Source organism: Oryzias melastigma, linkage group LG7, assembly GCF_002922805.2.
Source record: "Oryzias melastigma strain HK-1 linkage group LG7, ASM292280v2, whole genome shotgun sequence".
In the NCBI taxonomy this organism is placed as follows: domain Eukaryota; kingdom Metazoa; phylum Chordata; class Actinopteri; order Beloniformes; family Adrianichthyidae; genus Oryzias; species Oryzias melastigma.
The window spans coordinates 17,881,170-17,901,210 of NC_050518.1; the positions used below are offsets into that span (position 1 = coordinate 17,881,170).

The following is a 20,041-nucleotide window of genomic DNA, read 5'->3' on the forward strand; positions in this document are numbered from 1 at the left end:
GTTACAGTAATCCAGTCTAGATGTAACAAATGCATGGATAAGTTTTTCAGCGTCACTTTTAGTGTTTAGTGTTAATGTTGCCTACAACCAGGTCCTTCTCGATATTTTGGACCATGTGACGAAATTATTAAAATCCTTGAATTATTTTCAAAAATGGAAAAAAAAGTATATTCTGGCACATCTTTAGTGTGAATTCTGGTTGTGCTCACTGACCTCCAAAGGATTTTCTATGGTACATGGTGCTTAAAAATCACTCGAAATGTTTAAATTCAACTTTTGCAAACTATGGTTGATGGATTATTGGACCATTATAAGCTCCAGGAACGTCGCAGGGTGACATACTGTCCTTTAACCGTTTGTGAATGAGTGGAATAAAGTTTGATTAATTTGACTGTTTTGCTAAAATAAATGTATTTTTAAAATTAAAAACATTTTATTGTTCTTTTTCCAGCGAGCCACAATGGAGGAGTAAAAGAGTTGGATGTGACTCCAGAGCCTCAAGTGGCAGATCCCTGATCCAATGACTTCAAATGTACTTGATGATAAATTAAAATGCAAATATTTACATGCAAAAACAAGATTTTGACATGACCTAAGGACCCAAGGTTCATCTTTAAAATATGAGATCTAAATTAAACGATGTAAAAGCAAAATTGTCAGATTTTAGTTAAATTACTTGGAGCTAGTTAGTTAATTTGGACATTTCCACTCTCCTGGATGGGTGGTGAAATGTTTCAATAAGATAATAAATGCAGATGCTATGACTAAATTCAAGACAGTGGAAAACAAGCATTGTAGGAATTGTATAGAACCTTCCTTCATATGCTATAGTCTATGTCAGATACATATTTAGAGATATATTTTCCGTTCAGATCACTCATTAGTTCAGACATCCTTTGAACTGCTCAGTCTTGAGTTCAGCCCGTATCAATTCCACATGAAGTGAAAAGTCGTTTCACAAAAATGTTTGATGTGAGACATTCTAAAGGTTTGAGAAAACCACAATGAACTGACGATGTTAGTGTTGTCATATCTGCTTGATGTGTCGTCAGCTACAGCTCCAACAAAAGGTTCTGTAGCTCCCCCTACTGTTAAGCAGTGTTTTTACGTGCAAACATCAACCTCAAATAAAATGAAAATTATTTTCTCCTCCTGCAAGTTAAACGAGCTAAGATGTATCAAAACAGAAAAGTTGGAGCTGATTTGTTGTGTGCAAGATTTGACAGTTTAATTCCTTGTTTTTGCTATAAATATCCAGATTTTTGCTAATTATCCAGATCCGTTTTTTCATGATTGCATTTAATTATCACACCATATCTTCATAGAGAGCAGGTAAATAAAAAAAAAAAAACTGGAAAAAGCTCCATCAGACAGTGCAAGACAGAATAATTAACTCCTCCAAGTTTTTAATTTGATGTTTTTTATCCACAAAATAACCAGATATTTGGCAGATTTTACATGTAATTACGTTTATGTGGAACGTTTTTCTTTTTTGAACATACACCCTTCATGATTGCTGCCAAGAACAACTCACAGCCGGAATAGCTCAGATCGTAAAGCAAAATAGGGACGTCTGAAAACCAAAACAATGGCTTTCACGTTACTATGGAAACATAAAATCAAATACAGCTGCATGTGATTCACAGCTCAACTAAAACTAATGTAATCAATCATAAAAGAAAAAACAATCTGCATAATTGGGGTATTATTGTGACATTGATTAATACTTGGGCTAATAAAACACAAAATACAATACAAAAATTGCACTTTCTTGAAAGGATTTGTATTTTTGTTGTTCCATCGAACTGACTCAATGCAGGTATTGACAGGCAGTAGTACTATAAAAAACACTAACTAATATCTTAAAACTTAATAATACAGTTGCAAATCACTATTAATTTTATTCTCTGCAGGAGAAACATTTGCAAATCTATAAATTCCTTTACGTGTTTATGAGTTATAATTGCCAATGATATATAATGTATTTAGGAGATTAGCATTTACTAAAGCAATTTTTTTTGCAAAGTGGCAATAAATCTTTCTTACAGGAAAAACTATCCTTCGGCGACAGTAAACGTGAGTTAAAAAAACGTGTCTGTCTGCCTCTGTGGCACAGAGACATGGCTGTGAGGGTCCATCAAAGAGCTATATATATGTCAACCCCTTGTAAACAGGCACGGGCTTCATGGGAAAGTCTGTGTACAGGGCCTGAGGGAGAGACGGCGGAACCATTGGGATGTTTCATTTCAGCGAACGGAGCAAACAGTCAGAGGATTTCCTCAATCAGAGGCGCAACAGCGTGCAGTGAACAACCTCGCTGACAGAAACATGCAGCATAGTGTAGCAGCTGGGCGTGCTAACAACCTCTGGGATTTACTGTGGCCTGCAACACCCTTTGACCATCAGTCTCAAGCACATTCGTGCTCGCATCACTCATGCCCTCTGTCACATTTACACCAACGATTAACCTTTGATGAGATTTTTTTTGTCTGTTTTCTAACATGTTTTGGCGTTTGAATTTTCACACCTTCACAGTTTCAGTGACCCAAAATTTGAATGAACTTTAACCAATCTTTGGATCATCTGTGCTTGAGTTTCAGCACATCTATTATGGACAAATATTTCAGCAACGCGGAGCATATTTTGATATTTATAGTTTTCTCAGACGTAAAACGGCTCACAGCTGCAGTTCGGCCCTTTCCATTGGGAAATGACCAAAAAGAAGACAGAAAAAAAATCCTAATTTCCACTTATGTTCTGCAGTAAAATGAGTACATTTCTTTCTTCCTGCCCCTTCAGTACCAGCTGCCGCTGAATGAGGTATTGTTAAATGCAGATGTTGGAATCCAAAGACCTCGCTCTTCCTTTTTCCATAAAGTCACCCTGCTATTAATAACCAAATATCGACCTCTTTTGTCAACCAGAACGACACATAAAAATAATATGCCTGACAGGAGACAATGGTCAGTTCCTTGCGATAAAAACAACAGGATGAGCCAGGCTCATAAGAGCGTGTGCGTGTGTGTGTGAGATTGATGAGGGTCCCTGTGTGGAAGACAGCGTCCGGAAGAAACATCTCACTCTCAAGCTTGAGGTCTCTTTCATGTTCAAAACATCACGCATTCTTTCCTCCACTCACACATTGCATGTTTGACAAATGGAGCTGTACAGTCACATTTTGTGTTTAATTCTCACTGTTTTCAAGTAAAATTTACAATCAGGTTGATTCTAGAATATATTTATGTTGATGCTCGTGTAGGGTTAGCTTGTAACTTTTTCCATTGTTCCCAGTGGTCTTTTTTGAGGCATTTTCTGCAGAATGGCAGGAGTTCATCAGAAATTTGTTGCATAAAATAATCACTTATTTCATCAAGGCTTTTTGATTTTGTCAGGAACCTTGATTTCAACAAAATTTTAATTTTTATTCTTGAATACTCTGAATAAAATGAGGTATTTTCTGGTGTTAGGGTCGATTTTGACCTGGTTGAAAAAAATAACTTTCTAAAGCAATAATTGGAGCCAAAATTAAAATCTTTAATGGATTTCAGCCAACACACTGACAGCCACCTCCTCTCTCAGTCATGTGATATTCAGGGAAAACTCATTTGTAGATGCAAAAAAAGCAAAATAAACAAACTCAGGCACATCCAGACACAAACTTTACACTGATTTAGCTTTTTAATACTTTTGAAAGATTCTGTTGGTTGTTTGTATTCCAATGTGTGGATGAATTTGGATTAAAATGCTATTCCTGACAGAAAATATGTAAATATTTCTGCATGTTCTTGAAGAGAATATGTATGGGTCAAAACTGACCCATTACATGACAGACGTTTCTAGAGTTCATTTTAAAATGAAAAAAATAGATCAAGTAAAAATAATTTCAGATAATTGTTAAAGACCTCTGTAAAAAATTCAAGTAACACAATGATCTTTGCGTTATTCATATGATTCTCTTGAAGTTTTGTTTCTGTTTTTGGTAAAATCTAGAGGCACACTTATTTTTTTAAAGGCCCAGAGACCCACAGAAAAAAATAATAAATCCAACATTTCCACATAAAAACAAGGAAGCCTAATAAGATTACCAAGAGATGACAAAAAATTGGATGATAGGTTATTGTTTTTAGTATAGTTTAAAGCTGAAAAAGACACAGGTTGAAACTAGGGCTGGGAATCACTGGGTACCTCACGATACGATACGATACGCGATACATGGCTCACGATATCGATAATATCGCGATACTGCGATAATTGGTAAAAATCCTCTCTAATAACTACCATTATATAGAACATGTTTTTGAGGGGAAATATATCCCCATTTATGTTTTTTACCTTAAACACAATCATACTAAACAAATTTTCTTATTTTGTGCAACAAATTATAGACCCTTTTATGCAAAATTGCTGAAATCAGTAAAACTATGTCTTTGACAAACATTGACAACAACTGAATTGGAATTATCTGTCAGATTCAATGTTAACAACAGTAAACATGATCAGCAGTGACACTACTTAGTGCAGAATTGTTGTAAACAGAACAAATATTAAATAAGTCAAGTAGTGACAGCTATCTACCTCCAAAAGAACGTCACACCAAAGGATGATGAATATAATGTTTTACAATCTCTCTCAAAATTGACCTAATTTTTTGTGCACTTTCCCCTCACTTGAAAAGGGCTGAGCATCCAAAAATAAAGGCTGATTTACTCACACTGTTACTTGAGATTATTTTTCCAATTTTTATCATTTTTCCATTTGGTCAGTCAGCAGTCAATAGGTAAAATCCTTAAAACACACATAATAATGGCAATAAATATAATTTTAAGTGCTTCAATTAATTAGCATTCTCCCTAATTTTACAGTGAATTAATGTACTTTAGTTTAATTACATTTAAATTTAACTTCATACATCAAATCCTACTTTTTTATTTAAGAATTACTTTAAAATTAACATTAGCAACAAGTAATTACATTGTTTGAAAACGTCACATTATAAATTTATCAAAGTTACACCGTACAGCAGCAGGTTAAACATTGAAGTGCATGAAAGCGAAAATTCCGACGCTCCTTGAAGCGTACACAGACAACTGCGTAGCACGCGCTCAGTTCCCACAGCAAACAGGAAGTAAGTGATCGCTGTCATTCTAGCGCTCAGACAAAGTCAGTTCTTACCGGGTGGATCTCCTACAGATGGATGATAAATGCTGACAGGTAGACATGCTTCACACACGCGCTACAGAGCCTGTATCTCACCGGTGCTTCTCCCGAATGAGCGCGTGCATCGCTATTAAAAGTCCGACGCAGCGTGCGCCCATAGTTCCGGCGCGTGACTCAGACGCTCAGCGCTACAGCCTCTTTAAATGAAAATATAATATCGATACTTGGTGAGAACCCATCGAGAATCGATCGCAGGACTAAATATCGCGATATATCGCAATATCGATATTTTGGCACACCCCTAGTTGAAACTGACCTGTTAACAGTGTGGATAGTAACAAAAGATGAAGCTTAAAGGAAACTCTTGTATTTGTCTTTAATGTCATTTAAATAAAGATTAAAACAAGGTGAAATGCCATAAAGTAAAAAAAACTAAGATTTTTGTTTAATTATTACCTATAAATGTTGTTGAAAAGGGGCGGTAGACCCAAAATACAGAAAACCAGGCTTGTAGAAGAACTTAAAGCTTTACTAATAAATATGAACTTTACAAGAGCGACTAAACTTCAGCATGAAAAAAAAAACTGCAAAATACATGAAAATTGAGGAAATACAACAGGTGAAAATTGACAATGTAATAGTAGGACTTAAAAAAACGTAAGGTAAAACTGATGGAAAACACCTGTGGATGATTAGCAAATGAAACTCGATGAGACTGTGGGAAAGTAACGGCTGAAAACGGAAGATGACTAAGACAAGTAAAAAGGAAACTATCACAAAAACTAATTTTCCTTAACTAACAATAACTTTAAATAAGAAACATAGCATTTAAAAAATCTTAAGTAGGAGGCAAATAAAACTAAAACAACTGAATACAAAAGATACTCCAAAGTGAATTCATACTTTTCTTTCTATTTAGTGGTTGAGTCCAATCAAGGCAACTTATTCCAGCTGAGACCCTTTTGTTGTTGGCCAGGCTCCGCCCACAGCAGCTTCCAGGAACAGGTGACTTCACTGTGCCATCACAACATCTAAAAAATAAAACCTTACACATCACCAGCCCAAGAAAGTGGGAGTCGCCCCAAAGATGCTAAAAGACGCAAAAAGTTTTATTTTTTCACCTTACTGTTAAAAGATACCAAAGGGTTTCATAAACCAAATTCTACAAACTATACATTTTTAGTATCTCAAGTTCCTCTGTGTCTCATCTGTAACATGTCAGATGTTTCACCTGTCAGCTCTAAAAATGTAAAGAAAATTTTAAGAAGACATCTATAAAAGTTTTTGATTGGTTTATTTTTTTAAAAACCTAAATCTTAAGTTCGTTTTCAGATTTTTTTGTATAAAAAACTTAAAACGAGGCACATTTTATACGTTTAAAAAAAAAATTAAAATAAACGCACAATGCTGACCTTTGACACACTTTTTAAATCAAATATAACTTATATTATTTTTATTTTTATCAACATCGTTGAACAAGTTCAAAAAGTGCTGAGGAAAGAGCATGACAACTTAAAACATCTATGAAACAAATGTGATGATGGGTTGCATTATAATAACAAACGATTATTCAAGAAATGTAACTAAAAAAATAAATAAATTATAAAATCATATCCTGGATTTGAATGACCAGAATCCACCTCATCACTTTAGTCACACGATTCTTTTTCAAGAGCAAGAATCTCTCAATGACAGGAAAAGTGATGATTTTACATTCGTATAGATGTCATTTAAAAGTAAAGGAAGATTTCAATATGAAGGTTTTACATCACAGAGTGCATGCATTTCCTCAGTTAAACCACTTGGAGGTGTGCTTTATCTGCAAATTTTATTCTTTTGTTTTTTTTAACAATTGTATTGGTTATTTAACTTATAGGTTGGAAAAGAGCAGCGGTATTTGTCCATCATGTCCAGATCCAATCTCACTTGTGTTTCAAAGATTTACTGTCAAACTCAAAACCAAAACCAAACAGCAACATTTCTTTAGAAAGGTGTCAACTGTTGTGTCTCATCCCCCCACCCACTTTACATAGCACACAGCAAACAGACATTTTCCGAGCCAGGAGAAGCTGAGACCATGCCTCAGGTGATACTGCTGATCTGCGTGAGTTCTGATCAAATTAAACATACAATAACAGGCGTCACTTATTCCACACACAATCCTAACTTTCCACTGCTTTCCAGCTCTGTCAGCTGCTGCTGGTGCGGTACGCAGCGCAGATTCTTCAAATTGATGCAGTTTGCAACAAAACTGCGACTCTGCCATGTCCTTTTATCAAGCAGCACACGGACTTTCTGTCATTGAATTGGTACAAGGTCAGTATCTCCATCACTGCTCGTCTCAGTTGATCTCACAGAGGAGAAGAAAACAGCTTCTCCTTCTTGACAGGTGGAGACCGACGGCAACAAAAATGGCATTATTAGGAAAAGCGATGGTGGAGTGCAGGCTTTTGAGTACAAACGGAAAGCCAGTTTTGGAGAGAATCACTCCCTGCTGCTGCCCAATGTCAATGAGTCTGATGCAGGCATGTATTCGTGCGACTTGAGTGCAAACGTTGGAGGCCAAAACAAGGAAGAAAAAGTAGAACTCACAGGTAAGTTTTTAATTTTATTTTTTAAGACAGGTTACAGCATTTATTAATACAATATCTAAAAATGCGATATATAAGATTTTTGCCTTTTAGGCTTATTTCCATCGTTAGTCTCTATAGAAAAGGTTGATGGTCCCTCAGTAAAAAGATAAATTTAATCAATATAGAAAGGATAACAAAAGTCAGACAACAACAGATACAGAAACGACACATACATACACATGACACAGCTGGAAGGTACGGAGCTCTGAACATGACTTTAAAAAATATATAATAGTTTCTGCCAATTCATATTTTGTGGCCATGAATTACTATGTCGTGCGCTCAAATTATTTAATTATCTTAAACTGCTAATATAATTTGTGGCCACAAAATATGAATTAATGCCCAAAAAATGATATTTTTTGTTCAAAATGTTCATTTGTGCAAAATACTAATTGCTATCACTAAATTTAATTTGTGTGTATTGGCAAGAGTCTGGCGACATCTCCATATATATATATGATACATATTGTGATTTAAGCTATCCAAAGACTGTACCAGAACATTTTTTCACTATTTTCTAAAATGAATTTTAATTAATTATTTTCATTTTTTATTTTTGAACAAGAACAACAGCAAACAAACAAATAAGCAAAGCAAAACAAAAACAAAAAATAAATAAATAAAAAGAAACAATGCAAATGCAAATTTTATGTAATGATCACAACATTAAGCTCTGCAGGTATGTCTCATATTCAAGTTGTTTTTTACCCACATGGGGCTTTTATTTTGGTAAAATAAGAAATGAGGAAATTAAATGCTGTTTATTTCCAACATTGCTAAATGTAGCTTCCTTAGTACTTTTGAACGTTTCAGGAGCCTGCTTGGACGGGTGCTTCAAAAATAAAGGAAACATTTAAGTGTGATGAAGCAGAGTGACAGGATGAATGACAGGACTTGAAATGTGGCTAAGATGCTTTATTTACATGTCAGTCTGACTGCAGCGCTGCAGCTCGGCTTCTCACACGCTACAGTAAACACGGATTTCCCCGCTCATTGCCACAACGACGATCTTTTTTCAGAGCATTGTACACATCACTCTGATACAACAGGTGGCTGAGCTACAATCTACTGCTGTGAAGTTCAGCAGAACAATTGGTTTTACTTTCTTTTTTTGTTATTTGAAAGTCATGTCCAGAGCTTTTAGAAGAAAAGCACCCCTATAGTAAAATTTCAAGCAAAGCTCCCGACCCAGAGACATGTATTTTTTCTATTTAGTTAAAAAAAAAGCCTAGAGCCACTTCAAAGGGCAGGAAATCCAAACATAAACTTTATGTATATTTTCCCAAGTGTCATAACAAATCTACACTAATCCTTCATGAAACAAATGCTATAAAATGGTGGTGTTTTGAATCATTTGGAGAAAGCTTATGGTGCTTATATTGTTTTCATGTTTGTTTCTGTGTATTTCAGTTATTTTACTTACTTACTTATTTTATCAGTGTGTAGGACTGAAGTGCAATTGCAATTAACGACAGTGGTTAACCTTCCGAGAAGCAACCAGACAAGCCAGGACTGCAATGAAGTGCATCTGTCAGAAACCTGGAGCTTTCTGGGCTTTGGAGCCGTGGCTGCAGTCAAAATCCTTCTGTCTATAATCACCATTAAGGTAAGCATGGCTTCTTATTCACATATGCAGAAAGTATGTGGGTGTTTTTGTGAACTATGGGAAAAAAATAGTACAAGGATATTTAAATATGCAACACATTGTCTAAGTTTAAGGAAGTCAGAATAGTTATTTGAATATATATAATTTAGCTGGCTAGAAAATACATTTGAAATTCTATATTATTAAAAATCAGTACCATCTACCCGCCTGGCCTTCAGCGGGAACAATCGCCAGAGTTCAAGCACTTCCTGGTTCTCCACACTTCACTTCCTATCACCCCCACTGTCACTCCCAGCTGCCCCACAGCTGGTTCCCATCAGTAATGACTCCCAGAAGTATTTCGTCAGAGCACTGAGCTCTGCTAAGTGCGAAGTCTTGTTTGTGCCACTGCCTGCATCACTGAGCGTTCTCATCCTGACCTGATCTTCTGCTTTGTCTGCTGCCTGCCCTGACCCTCTCCTGGACCCTGACCACTCTGGTTTTTCTCTAATGCCCTCATGCTCGTGCTTGACTCCTGCCCGCCTGACCCTAGTTTAGTTCTGTGGACTTTTAGCTGTGCTTCACGCCTGTTTTACTGTTGGGCAAAATAATCCTGCTGCACTTGGATCCAGCCGTCTGCCAGTTTGTGACGTATATACTTAATCATAATGTTCATTATTTTTTTGTGCATTTACCATAATAGAAACCTGTTGAAAACAACTTCTGAGCATTTTTTTTTCAAAATGCATCAAAATTACAGGAAACGTTTTAATAAAGGGCTGTTGAGGATGGCATCAGACAGCTTAGACAGAATTTTCTTAGCTTCAGAGAGTGGATTTGGTGTCAACACAGAGTTCAGTTTTATAGCTGTCCAATTTTAGAAAATTTAAAGTGAGACAGAATTGATTTTTTATTAAAACAATTAGTCAGCGCAAGAAACAATAGAGCAGGCAGTCATCAGCAAAACAGAGAAAATTACAAAAGATGTTGCCAAATGAAGGAGAAAATCCTCATAACAATTTGCACTAACAATTCTTGATTAAATGTTACTGCATTTATAAATATAAAAACTACCAACAACAATCTAGTAAAATTTGCTTACGTCCACAAGTAGGGTATTATCAAATCTTAAGTAAATAGAGCAAACATAAATTTCTCTAATAAAATTTACATAATATTGATTAATGCTCCAAAAGTGATTACAACAATTTGAAAAGTAGATCTCACTAATAAACAATCAAAATTTTTGATTACTTATAAAAAATAAGTAAACTTAAATTCTTTACTAGAAAAAATCTATGTATTTGCATAATCTTTGAATTATTATGTAAATATTATGAGGAATAATTAAGTATATATTACTAATGCAAAAAGTTCGTTTTTTTATTTCCTTATAAGGAAATGATTAAAAGGAGCCCCAGGATAGAGCCTTGGGGTACACCTGACAAGACAGAAAATGAAAATTTTGGATTGAGAACTACTGTATGTGAAAAATCGCAGCAAAAACAGAATCTTAAGAAAGTAAAAAGACCTCTGTTTCAAGGGAAAAATGTCCTATTTTCTGCCTTGCAAGGAAAGTAATCTTATCAAGAAAGTTTTAATTATAAAATGATCTTAGTTTGGGAAAACATATCTAAGTGACTAGAATTTTTCTCCTAAAATAGGAATCCTTGGGCAGACCATTTTTCTTATCCCTTATGCAATTTCTTTTCTTTTCTTTTGGCTTATTTAAAGAAAATCTGTTAACGGAGCAAGAACGTTGTACTTATTTTGAAGGGTCTTGTTTTCACATTGTATGAGTCAAACTGCTGCAGGGGAGAGTGAGTGATGCCAAAAGAAGTAGGGAGAAGGAGGAGGAGGATGGCGTAAGAGATGATGTCGAAAAACCAGACTAGAATTGCTCATAAAGGGGATTTTTCCTAAATGTCGGACTAAAGGCGCAACCATTGTTTCAAAGAATTTTGGAGAGAAAAGATTGGTCAGTTAGATCTGAACGAGGCTTTCCATATTGGAATACAGCTGCTTTCAATAAATAAAAAAAATAAAAGTATTTAATTTTAAATTCTAAATTTAATATTTTAGTGTTTTGAATCTTTCCCTTTCAAATGATTCGATATGCATCTTGTTACATAGTCCACAAATCGATATTCAATTAACTTTGGCGGTGCAATAAAATCCAATTCTTTTAACCTAAATGGATTAATTATTATTAATTTTGCATTTGAAACTGTAAATGAAAATTCCTTTCAACAAATACATTATTTTTTTTGTAATGGAAGTTTTCATTTTAAGCAACAACAGCAAAATGTATTTGATATAAGAGCCTCAAACATAAAAACTGAGCACTTTTGGTATTCTAGGTTGTTGTGATTAATAAAAAGAGTAATTTTAATTTATTTAGCCAATTGTAATTGACCTGACTTTGTAGAAGCAAGTTTGTGATTGAACGTCTTTCTGTTAGCATCACATGAACATAAAAAACAGACGACAGAGAGAGCATGAAAGGAAAAGAAACAGACAATGTTGATCAGAAATCAATTATTTACTTAATTATTTGCATTTTAGGCATTTTTGACAAAATAATCTTGTTATTTTCTGTGGTTTTCAACCAATACTGATGTTACTCTGATTATTTTTTATATCTGTTATCCTTTGGATCCCTATAATACTCCGTATGCACTAATTGTATCAAACTACTTTTATAATCATAGACTTGGTTGCACATTCTGTAAATAGAGCTCTGTTATTGCTCATCTGGACTGTATGGACAGCGTCTCAAAGAGTCTCAGTTTCAGGTCAGTTCAAAGATGTTTGCGCGGTTTAGGAGCTTCCTCTTCATACCAGCATTTTTTCCAACGTTTCCTGCTTTATATGGTTGTCTGTAACGCCATCTTGCCTGCAGCACCCACAAACACACGATATTGTAAAGGGGAAATTTCAAACCCTTTTAAAAAATAATAAATGCCTTTCATCGTGGAATATGTCCTGAAAACACACAGACACAATGAGGAACGTGTTGCCTAAATGCTAAGCTCTGAGGTGTTTCCCACAGGTGCAGACTGTGTTAAACATGAAGAGATGCTCTTATATTCTGCACTCATTTTTGTCTCTTTTTTTGTTTCTATCAACGTTTCTGCAGGTGATCCGTTCCAGGTGTTTAAGACGACGAAGGAGTGACCGGTTCAAATAGGTTTTACTAAAAATGCAAATGATTCTTGTAAATATATATATTTGTAATTGCACATGTGATTTTCTATCCACTTTCACATACTGGGATTTATATGTTGTTTTTTTTTTTTTTGGTTAAAATCCACAACTAGGCCAGTTAAGAGGGTCAACAGGAACTGATGTAACAGGATGCAGTATGTATTTGGAGTAACAGAAACCCTCAGAGCTCATGTTGTGGTTTAAGTTAGAGTGTACTGACTGTTACAACCATTGTCAGCAAGTGATGGCTTATTGTATTGTTAACATTCTTATGTTGTTACTTTGTTTTGTTTTATCTACCTGTCACACTTAGAATTTGAAAACTGAAAAAATCTGGCACTGTTTTAACAACTTTGATGAGGTGTCTCCCATGTAGAGGCATTAGTGAAAAAAACTCTCATTATTTGTTTGACAGCTTCCCACCACACGCTCATGTGTGTCTGTGAAGTTCTGTTAGTCTGCACGCAAGGCTTTTGTGTAAAAAAGTCACAAAAGCTAATTAAAACCTTGTTATTAATCATTTTTGTTAAGGATAAAATATAAATAAAGTGGGGGTTTAATCTATTAAACAACTATGATTTATTTCATGCAAAAGGCAAACTTTGAGAAAACATCACTTATAGAAAAGAAATAACCCAAAACTGCTTTAAAGATCTGTACATTTTATTAAAGTATTTTTTAAAAATCAAACCAAAGTGTGCCCAACTTCATATGAAAGACTTTAAGTTATTGGCTAATATATTCTGCCGCTCAAATTTACTTTAGTTAAGAGTTTTTTTTATTAAAGACATGCATTTGAGAGGCTCTAAAAAACATTTGAAAATCACATTTATTTTTAAAAGTTTAATTTATGGTGTACTTTATTACATCTTCGATAATGTTTTGTGGGAAGTTGCAAAAAGAAGTAATTAAAATGAATAACTCATAATAAAAAAGAAAGGACTTTGATTTCTCTTAATCATAGACAACATGTCAAAGATCAAAGAGCTGAAAAAGCAAATGCCCAAACCTACAGTATGGCAACATGCAAGGGACAAACTACTAAATGTCAATACAAATATATATATATATATATTCTTTTCAATTCAGCTTTTTACAGATCAGAAGTCATCCAAAACACAAAAAATAAAGAAAGTAGAAAATAAATGAATGTTTCTTCACAACTAAAAAAATAAATTCAAATGGTCTTCAAAATAATTTATTTCAGGACACTAATTAGAAACAATACAATGATAAAAAATGCTGTTCCAATTATGCTTGTTGAACCAAAGTCAGATAAAAGCCTTAAAACATGAAAGGCTGGAAAAAAAAACCACACAATTCTGTTTTTAGGCCAACTGGTCTTCAAAGCCTGATTTTGAATAAGTTCTGTGTGGGTTCTTCAGCTCTGGGTAGCTGATTATGTGTTGACTTCAGAGGTGTGGAGAAAACTCAAATGTCATGAGAACAGATGCAAAAGTCAACAAGCCAGCGCTCATTAATGACCTATTACTTGGTGGAGGTTTTGGTGTAGCTCAGAGGTTGTAGCTCTCTTTATTTCTCTTTGTGTATGAATTAGTCCACTTGCAGATGTTAAAACAGGGTTAAATGTGAACCTCTGTCTAAGAAGGTGACTCCATTTCGACATGGATGACTTTGTCCGGAATGGGACTTCCTGCTCTTGACAGGAGGGATTCCTGTCTTTCACATTAGGTGAACTGCTGGGCTGCTGATGTAGCGGTTCTTCTGTCCTGTCACAGCTTTAGTGAGAGGTTCCAACGGACAAATCAGACTTCCTGACTGCACTAGATGCATAGACCACACCTTTTTTTATTTGCTTAACGTGGATGCATCGAAATGAAGTGAAACATGGATCTTGTGGCTTGCTGTTGTCCAACATTGCGGCTACAAGCTTTTTCAAACCGCATTTATTTGGTCTACTCCTGATTCTTAATGATTTAAGAAATATTTAGAAATGTAATTTTGAGTTTAATTTTCTTTACATGTCCTCCATCATGAGTAAAATGCTGCAAGAACATGTTAACAAACTCAAGTTTCATTGGAGTGGCTCTTTAATAAGTGGACATGTCTGAATAACCACATTCAGCTGGTTTTACAGTTTCATCTCTGATGTAAAAATAGAGATTTTTCAATTTTGAATCCCTCCAAAATCTCTTTTGAGCTCACATTCAGAAAATCGCCAGGTTGTCAGCTGTTGCTTTGTAGGTCATTTATAAACCATGGTTGCTTGTATGGCTCATAACTTCTGACTTGAAGAGTTCATGTTACGTCGTTCCTATTTCTGTTCCTGCTCTTTCTGCTATTGCCTCGACAACACGAGGTTTGATTTAAAAAGCTGTTTCTGTTTCAGTTCATTATTCCTTATTCTGTTTAACAACAAAGTTCCAGTTGTCTATTTGAGTGTAGGACTGAAAGTCCCTTTTCAACATAGGATCTTTTATTTTGTAGAAGCTTCACAATTCTTGCATCCATTTAACTTGTGAGTTTTTGGAGAATTTCTTTGCAGAATGTCAGAAAATTTTAAGGATGTTACAAATATTCAGTTTATCTCCCTTTATGCCCATTGTAGCCAATTATGCTGAGGTATTCCTGCAGCATGAGGAGGTGTATTGTCATGCATGAAGGTGATTTTGCTGCGGAAAGCACTGTTATTCTTTTTGTACTACGGAATAAAGTACATATACTTTTTAGAGGTCATTTTCACCTTCAGGGACCCCAAAGGCGCCGACCAGCTGGCCCAAACCATGACTCCACCCCCTCCTTGCTGATGTTGCAGCCTTGTTGGGACATGATTGCCACTACTCCATCCATCTAGGCCGGGGGTCGGCAACCTGCGGCTCCGGAGCCGCATGCGGCTCTTCAAGCACCCCGTTGCGGCTCAGTGGCGCCTTCTCAAAATGTTTGAAATTAATAAAAAAATGTTAGAAAAATATTGTGACGAATTGGGTGGGAGCAGAGACAAGCAGGTTGCTGGCAGGATTGATTCCAGAGATCACTTGTGTCCCATACATTGTACAGCCCCAGGTGATTGGTGGAAGAACCGTACACGCTGAGCATGTAAAACAAATGGAGTCAGCATTTTGACTATCATTTCTTTATCAGTAAGGAGCCGTGGAGCAGCTGACACTGTGAGGAGCCTCACTCATACACACACCACTCTCACTCATGGTGCCGGTAAAACACTCAAGTCCCATAATGCAACACAAGAACAGACACTAACTCCACCCACTAACAAGGAACTATTTCTAAATTAACAGTCAGGCTGCCACAATATTTTTGTTTTAATACGATTTCTGTAGGAGGACAAACATGACACAAACATCCTTTACGTTTTCCAGTTGTTGTGAGATGAGTGTAGATGCTTCCACGCCGTCTGAGTCAGCGCACAGCAGAATTCCTGCCCGTGCGTCTGGAGCGCACGTGAGCGCACGTTGCTACGCGGGTTTTGAAGTCGGGTCGCGAGCTCCACGTACAAATCGGCACGCATTGAGCGCGCTGAATCTTCAATCCGGTTCAAGATTTCCACGCACAGTCAAGCAGCTCAGAGCTGTAACTGTGCGTGGAAATCTTGAACCGGATTGAAGATTCAGCGCGGGAGCTGCTTGTGGGCGGAGTCTGCTTCAAAGCACAGAAGTACCAAACGTGATCACGAAGGAGAAATGAATCATTACGGTTTGTGTCCGGTCAGGTTAATATGACACCAAGATGAGATGAGCGCTAATGAACAGTAGAAGAAGAATAGAAGAAGAATCTCCTCCCGCCACTGCGTGCGTGACCGCGCTGCTCCGGTGTGGATCCCACCTGCTGAGCGCGGCGATGTGCAGGTCTCACACACCGGCCGCGTGCGGTGCGTGGCGGGGAGGAGATTCTCCTTCGATTGTATTTTTACTGTTCATTAGCGCTCATCTGCATCTACAACAGGGAGAACCGAAAGTAAAAGTGTTGAAAATCCCCCAAATTTCTTTAATTTCTTTAAAGCAATGAAACAAACTGTAATTCATTCATATTGTAGTGTATTGCTGTCGGTCTGGCAGCGCAAGGAATTGTGGGTTACCCATTCTTTTGCATGTCTGACTGGAATTGGATTTAAGTTTGGGTTTTCCTCAATGTGTTCTGTTGTCTGACTGTTGAACATTTGTTGAACATTTATGATTTTGTCCTGTTATGTTTGAATTCTTCCTGCACCTGGAGTGAGAATGAGGGAGAGACTGATGAGGACCCCCCTCTCGTTGTGTTATTGAGGGATGTCAAAATAAAAGCTCAAATGTTAATTATGAGGATATTCAGCTTTTGTCAGATAATTTTGACGCTGCAATATCACATTAACTTGTCATGAGGCCAAAAATGTCGTTTACATGACGCGAGGACATGCAGCAGGAGAGATAATCGGTTATTCGACACATTCTCCATGTGTTACTGCTAGTATAAGACTATTATAAGCCGTTTCCATCTATGCGGCTCCAGACACATTTGGTTTTTATTGTAATGGTCCAAAGTGGCTCTTTCAACACTTTGGGTTGCCGACCCCTGATCTAGGCCATCCAGGGTTGCACAGCACTCATCCATGAACTATTTGAAAATGAGTCTTCATGTATGTCCGGGCACTCACCTGGTAAACTAAGTATCACAGGTGTCTGAGATTGATTCCAGAGATCCAAAAAAGCCCAGAGGCACGAATTTATCCATGAGTTTAATAAAAAAAAAAAAAAGATCTTTTTGACACTTAAATACATTTCACATGATAATTTGGAACGCACTTATTAAATAATTATTTTATTTTATTATTTATTCAGATTAAGAACTTTTATTTTCACCTCAGGGACGACTGCAGATCATTTGTCTGCTGTCTCTTTATGGTACATTTTAGAACAATTCTACCACTTTTCATACTTCCGAGAAGCCTTTATTTCAGCTGGATTAAGTGATTTTATTATTTAAATAATATTGTGTTTAATTTTTATAGATCTTTGTGACAAAAGCTTGTACTTTTCTCATCTTAGGGAGCTATATTTGATCAGAATAAAGTTTGCTTCTTCATCACAAATCAGTTTGAATATAAAATAATTAAACAGAAGAAAACATCTTTACTGCAAAACTTTTTTTCCAAATCAGATTAAAACCACAGCCGATAAGCAGAAGCAGTAACCATTAGATTTTTTTTAAAAGAAGATTCATCTGCAGTCTATTCAATATCCAACCTACTCAGTTTCACTCTCACTGTGAGTCTTTTTCAGTGTTTGGCTTTTATATGAGCCACAGGTTATTTCCAATCATGATAACGTACAGCTTTGTTGATGGAAAACATTAGTGTGTTTTTTTGATCTGCATCACTTTATTCTAAATAATAACCTTCTACACTCTCTTGGAAAAAAGTTATAACAACAAATCTACTTAGCATGCAGGTCCTCTCTACCAAGAGGAAACCAAGAGAGACGTAGGGGGAAGCTGCAAATTCCATCGCACAAAGACCCGTGGTAAGATTTAGAGTGCGAGGCAACACTGGCGCCAGATTTACCTCCATCAATCAGTTTTATATGCATTTATATACCAAACACTAGGTGGCAGTGTGTTTTTTTTCGTTTTTTGCTATAGGTAAAGAGGATACATTTCTTAAAATAAAACTAAGAGAAACAAAGACATTAAACCACATAAAGCAATAAACAATTCAAGAATTTAAGAGCTTTCTTATTATGCTTTTTTTTTTTTTGTAGGGATTTACAAAAAAGCATAAATTCTATTTTCAAAGGTTTCAGACTTCTGTTGGTACTCAGTAAAGGCCAATAAGTTTGGCCTGTACAAGGCCGCAAATTGAAGAATATCACCAAGCAAAATAAATACGTTTGAAAACGACAAAATGTTCTAGAAACTGAAATTTTAGGTTTTCCAGACTTTAGGTTTTACAGACCTACAGCTTACAATTAATTCATGGATTTTTCACTGTTCTATTATTGTAGCACTTTTTATATTTCAAATTACAAATCTCTTGCATTTTTTTTGTTCTCACAATATTTTTGTCTGTCCAGAAAATAAAAAAAAAATCTCTGAGCTGTGTTAACTGCTGTATCAAATATGATACAAATTTATATTTATATATGAAAAATTATATATATACGGTATATATATATATATATATATTTTTTTTTTTTTCTTTTTTTTTTTTGCTTGTTTTTTCAAAGGGACTTATAAGGGCTCCAACTTCAAATTATTGGAATTTTGTGTAAAATTTTTAATGGCTCAAGTTTTACATGGCTAAAATAACAAAGTTGGTAAAAATAAACTGAATATCTTTTATATATATATATAACCAAATTGAATGTTATGGTTTGTAAATGTTAGGATTGTGTGTTTTGTTGAAAGCCACCATTTTGAGTCATTCCAGAAGATTTTAACCAAACTGTAATCATGACACAGCTGCTTTTGAGTTTCAATATTTTTTTGTTTATTTGGGGTTTAAATTATCTTATTTATCAAATATTATAGTTTGGATTAAACACGTTTCAGGCCTTTTAACCCTTTGCCTGAAATGTAGGATCTTACTGAGTAAATAATATGAATGGATTGAACAAAAATAGATTTGTGGAGTGATTAATTCCATATTATTGTGTCCCTATGGTGGCCTTTCTTTTCTTTCTTTTTTTTTTTGTATTTCTGTTTTTGAGATTGTGCTGCAACATCCACCTCTTCGTGTAAAAAGGGGTTTGTAACAACATATCATTTAATTTAAGCTTTAAATGTGGTCAAACAGAAAATGTATTTTCCACTTTTAAGAACCAAAATAAGCACACAGGAAAACAGCATGTGACCAAGGTGATTATTTTATGTCTTCCTTTAGTTGTGCAACTATAAAAAAAAACTCAAGCATGAAGCCTGAAGTCCCACACTAATCATCTTTTGATCAATTTCCTGTGTGTTTTTTATTATGTTTATGCAGCTTCTGGCCAAAACCAGAAAGTATCTTATGTTTATTAATTTATTTCTGAGTTGTGGGCAGGACTGTTGACACATGTTCAAGATGGTGTTCAACTGTTCCACTGTTTACTAGCGCATGTTGCCACCTGCAGCTGGAAGAGGTTTGGTGAGAAATCTCAAAGCGGTAAAAATTGTTCTATTGAGGATGAAGATGTTCAAACTAAAACTAGTAGAAAATATGAAAGAGGGAAGTGCTTTTCTTGTCTTTATCAAGCTCTTTAGCCCAATATTGAATAAAAAAGTATTTTTCCACAAAGCCCTGTCTACACTTTTATTTACTGTGAAGATGTATTCTCAACTGCATCAATCTGCATTAGAAGTGTAAAATTTTATTTTAACAACAATTCAGTTCATATCATAATTTGTGATTCCTGATCCGATTCATTCTCAATATTGATTCCTTTTGATCTGATTCGCTGACCTAATATTGATCCAGGACATCTTTAACCAAAAATTCAATTAGTGTGACTCAGAGATAAATACCTGG

The 20,041-nt window shown here is 35.6% G+C and overlaps 1 protein-coding gene across 4 annotated transcripts; it reads left to right on the forward strand.

Moving 5' to 3' along the window:
- The first annotated feature begins 5,167 nt into the window (after window positions 1-5,167).
- Window positions 5,168-13,643, forward strand: LOC118598959. Of its 4 annotated transcripts, none has more exons than XM_036212835.1 (7): window positions 5,168-5,211; window positions 6,077-6,162; window positions 7,191-7,261; window positions 7,342-7,473; window positions 7,547-7,751; window positions 9,233-9,399; window positions 12,518-13,643. In XM_036212835.1, the coding sequence occupies exons 3-7, from the start codon at window positions 7,235-7,237 to the stop codon at window positions 12,566-12,568; spliced, it is 582 nt and encodes a 193-aa protein (XP_036068728.1). In that variant the 5' UTR covers window positions 5,168-5,211; window positions 6,077-6,162; window positions 7,191-7,234; the 3' UTR covers window positions 12,569-13,643. The 4 variants fall into 4 exon arrangements, with proteins under 4 accessions (XP_036068728.1, XP_036068730.1, XP_036068729.1 ...); XM_036212837.1 differs by having other exon boundaries at window positions 7,191-7,243; XM_036212836.1 differs by lacking the exon at window positions 5,168-5,211 and having other exon boundaries at window positions 5,833-6,162.
- Window positions 13,644-20,041: the final 6,398 nt, after the last annotated feature.

Coding starts and splice junctions, on each gene's coding strand:
- LOC118598959 (XM_036212835.1), top strand. CDS start 7,235: ATGCCTCAGGTGATACTGCTGATCTGC. Junction 7,262..7,341: donor AGGTGATACTGCTGATCTGC/GTGAGTTCTGAT, acceptor ACTGCTTTCCAG/CTCTGTCAGCTGCTGCTGGT. Junction 9,400..12,517: donor TGTCTATAATCACCATTAAG/GTAAGCATGGCT, acceptor ACGTTTCTGCAG/GTGATCCGTTCCAGGTGTTT.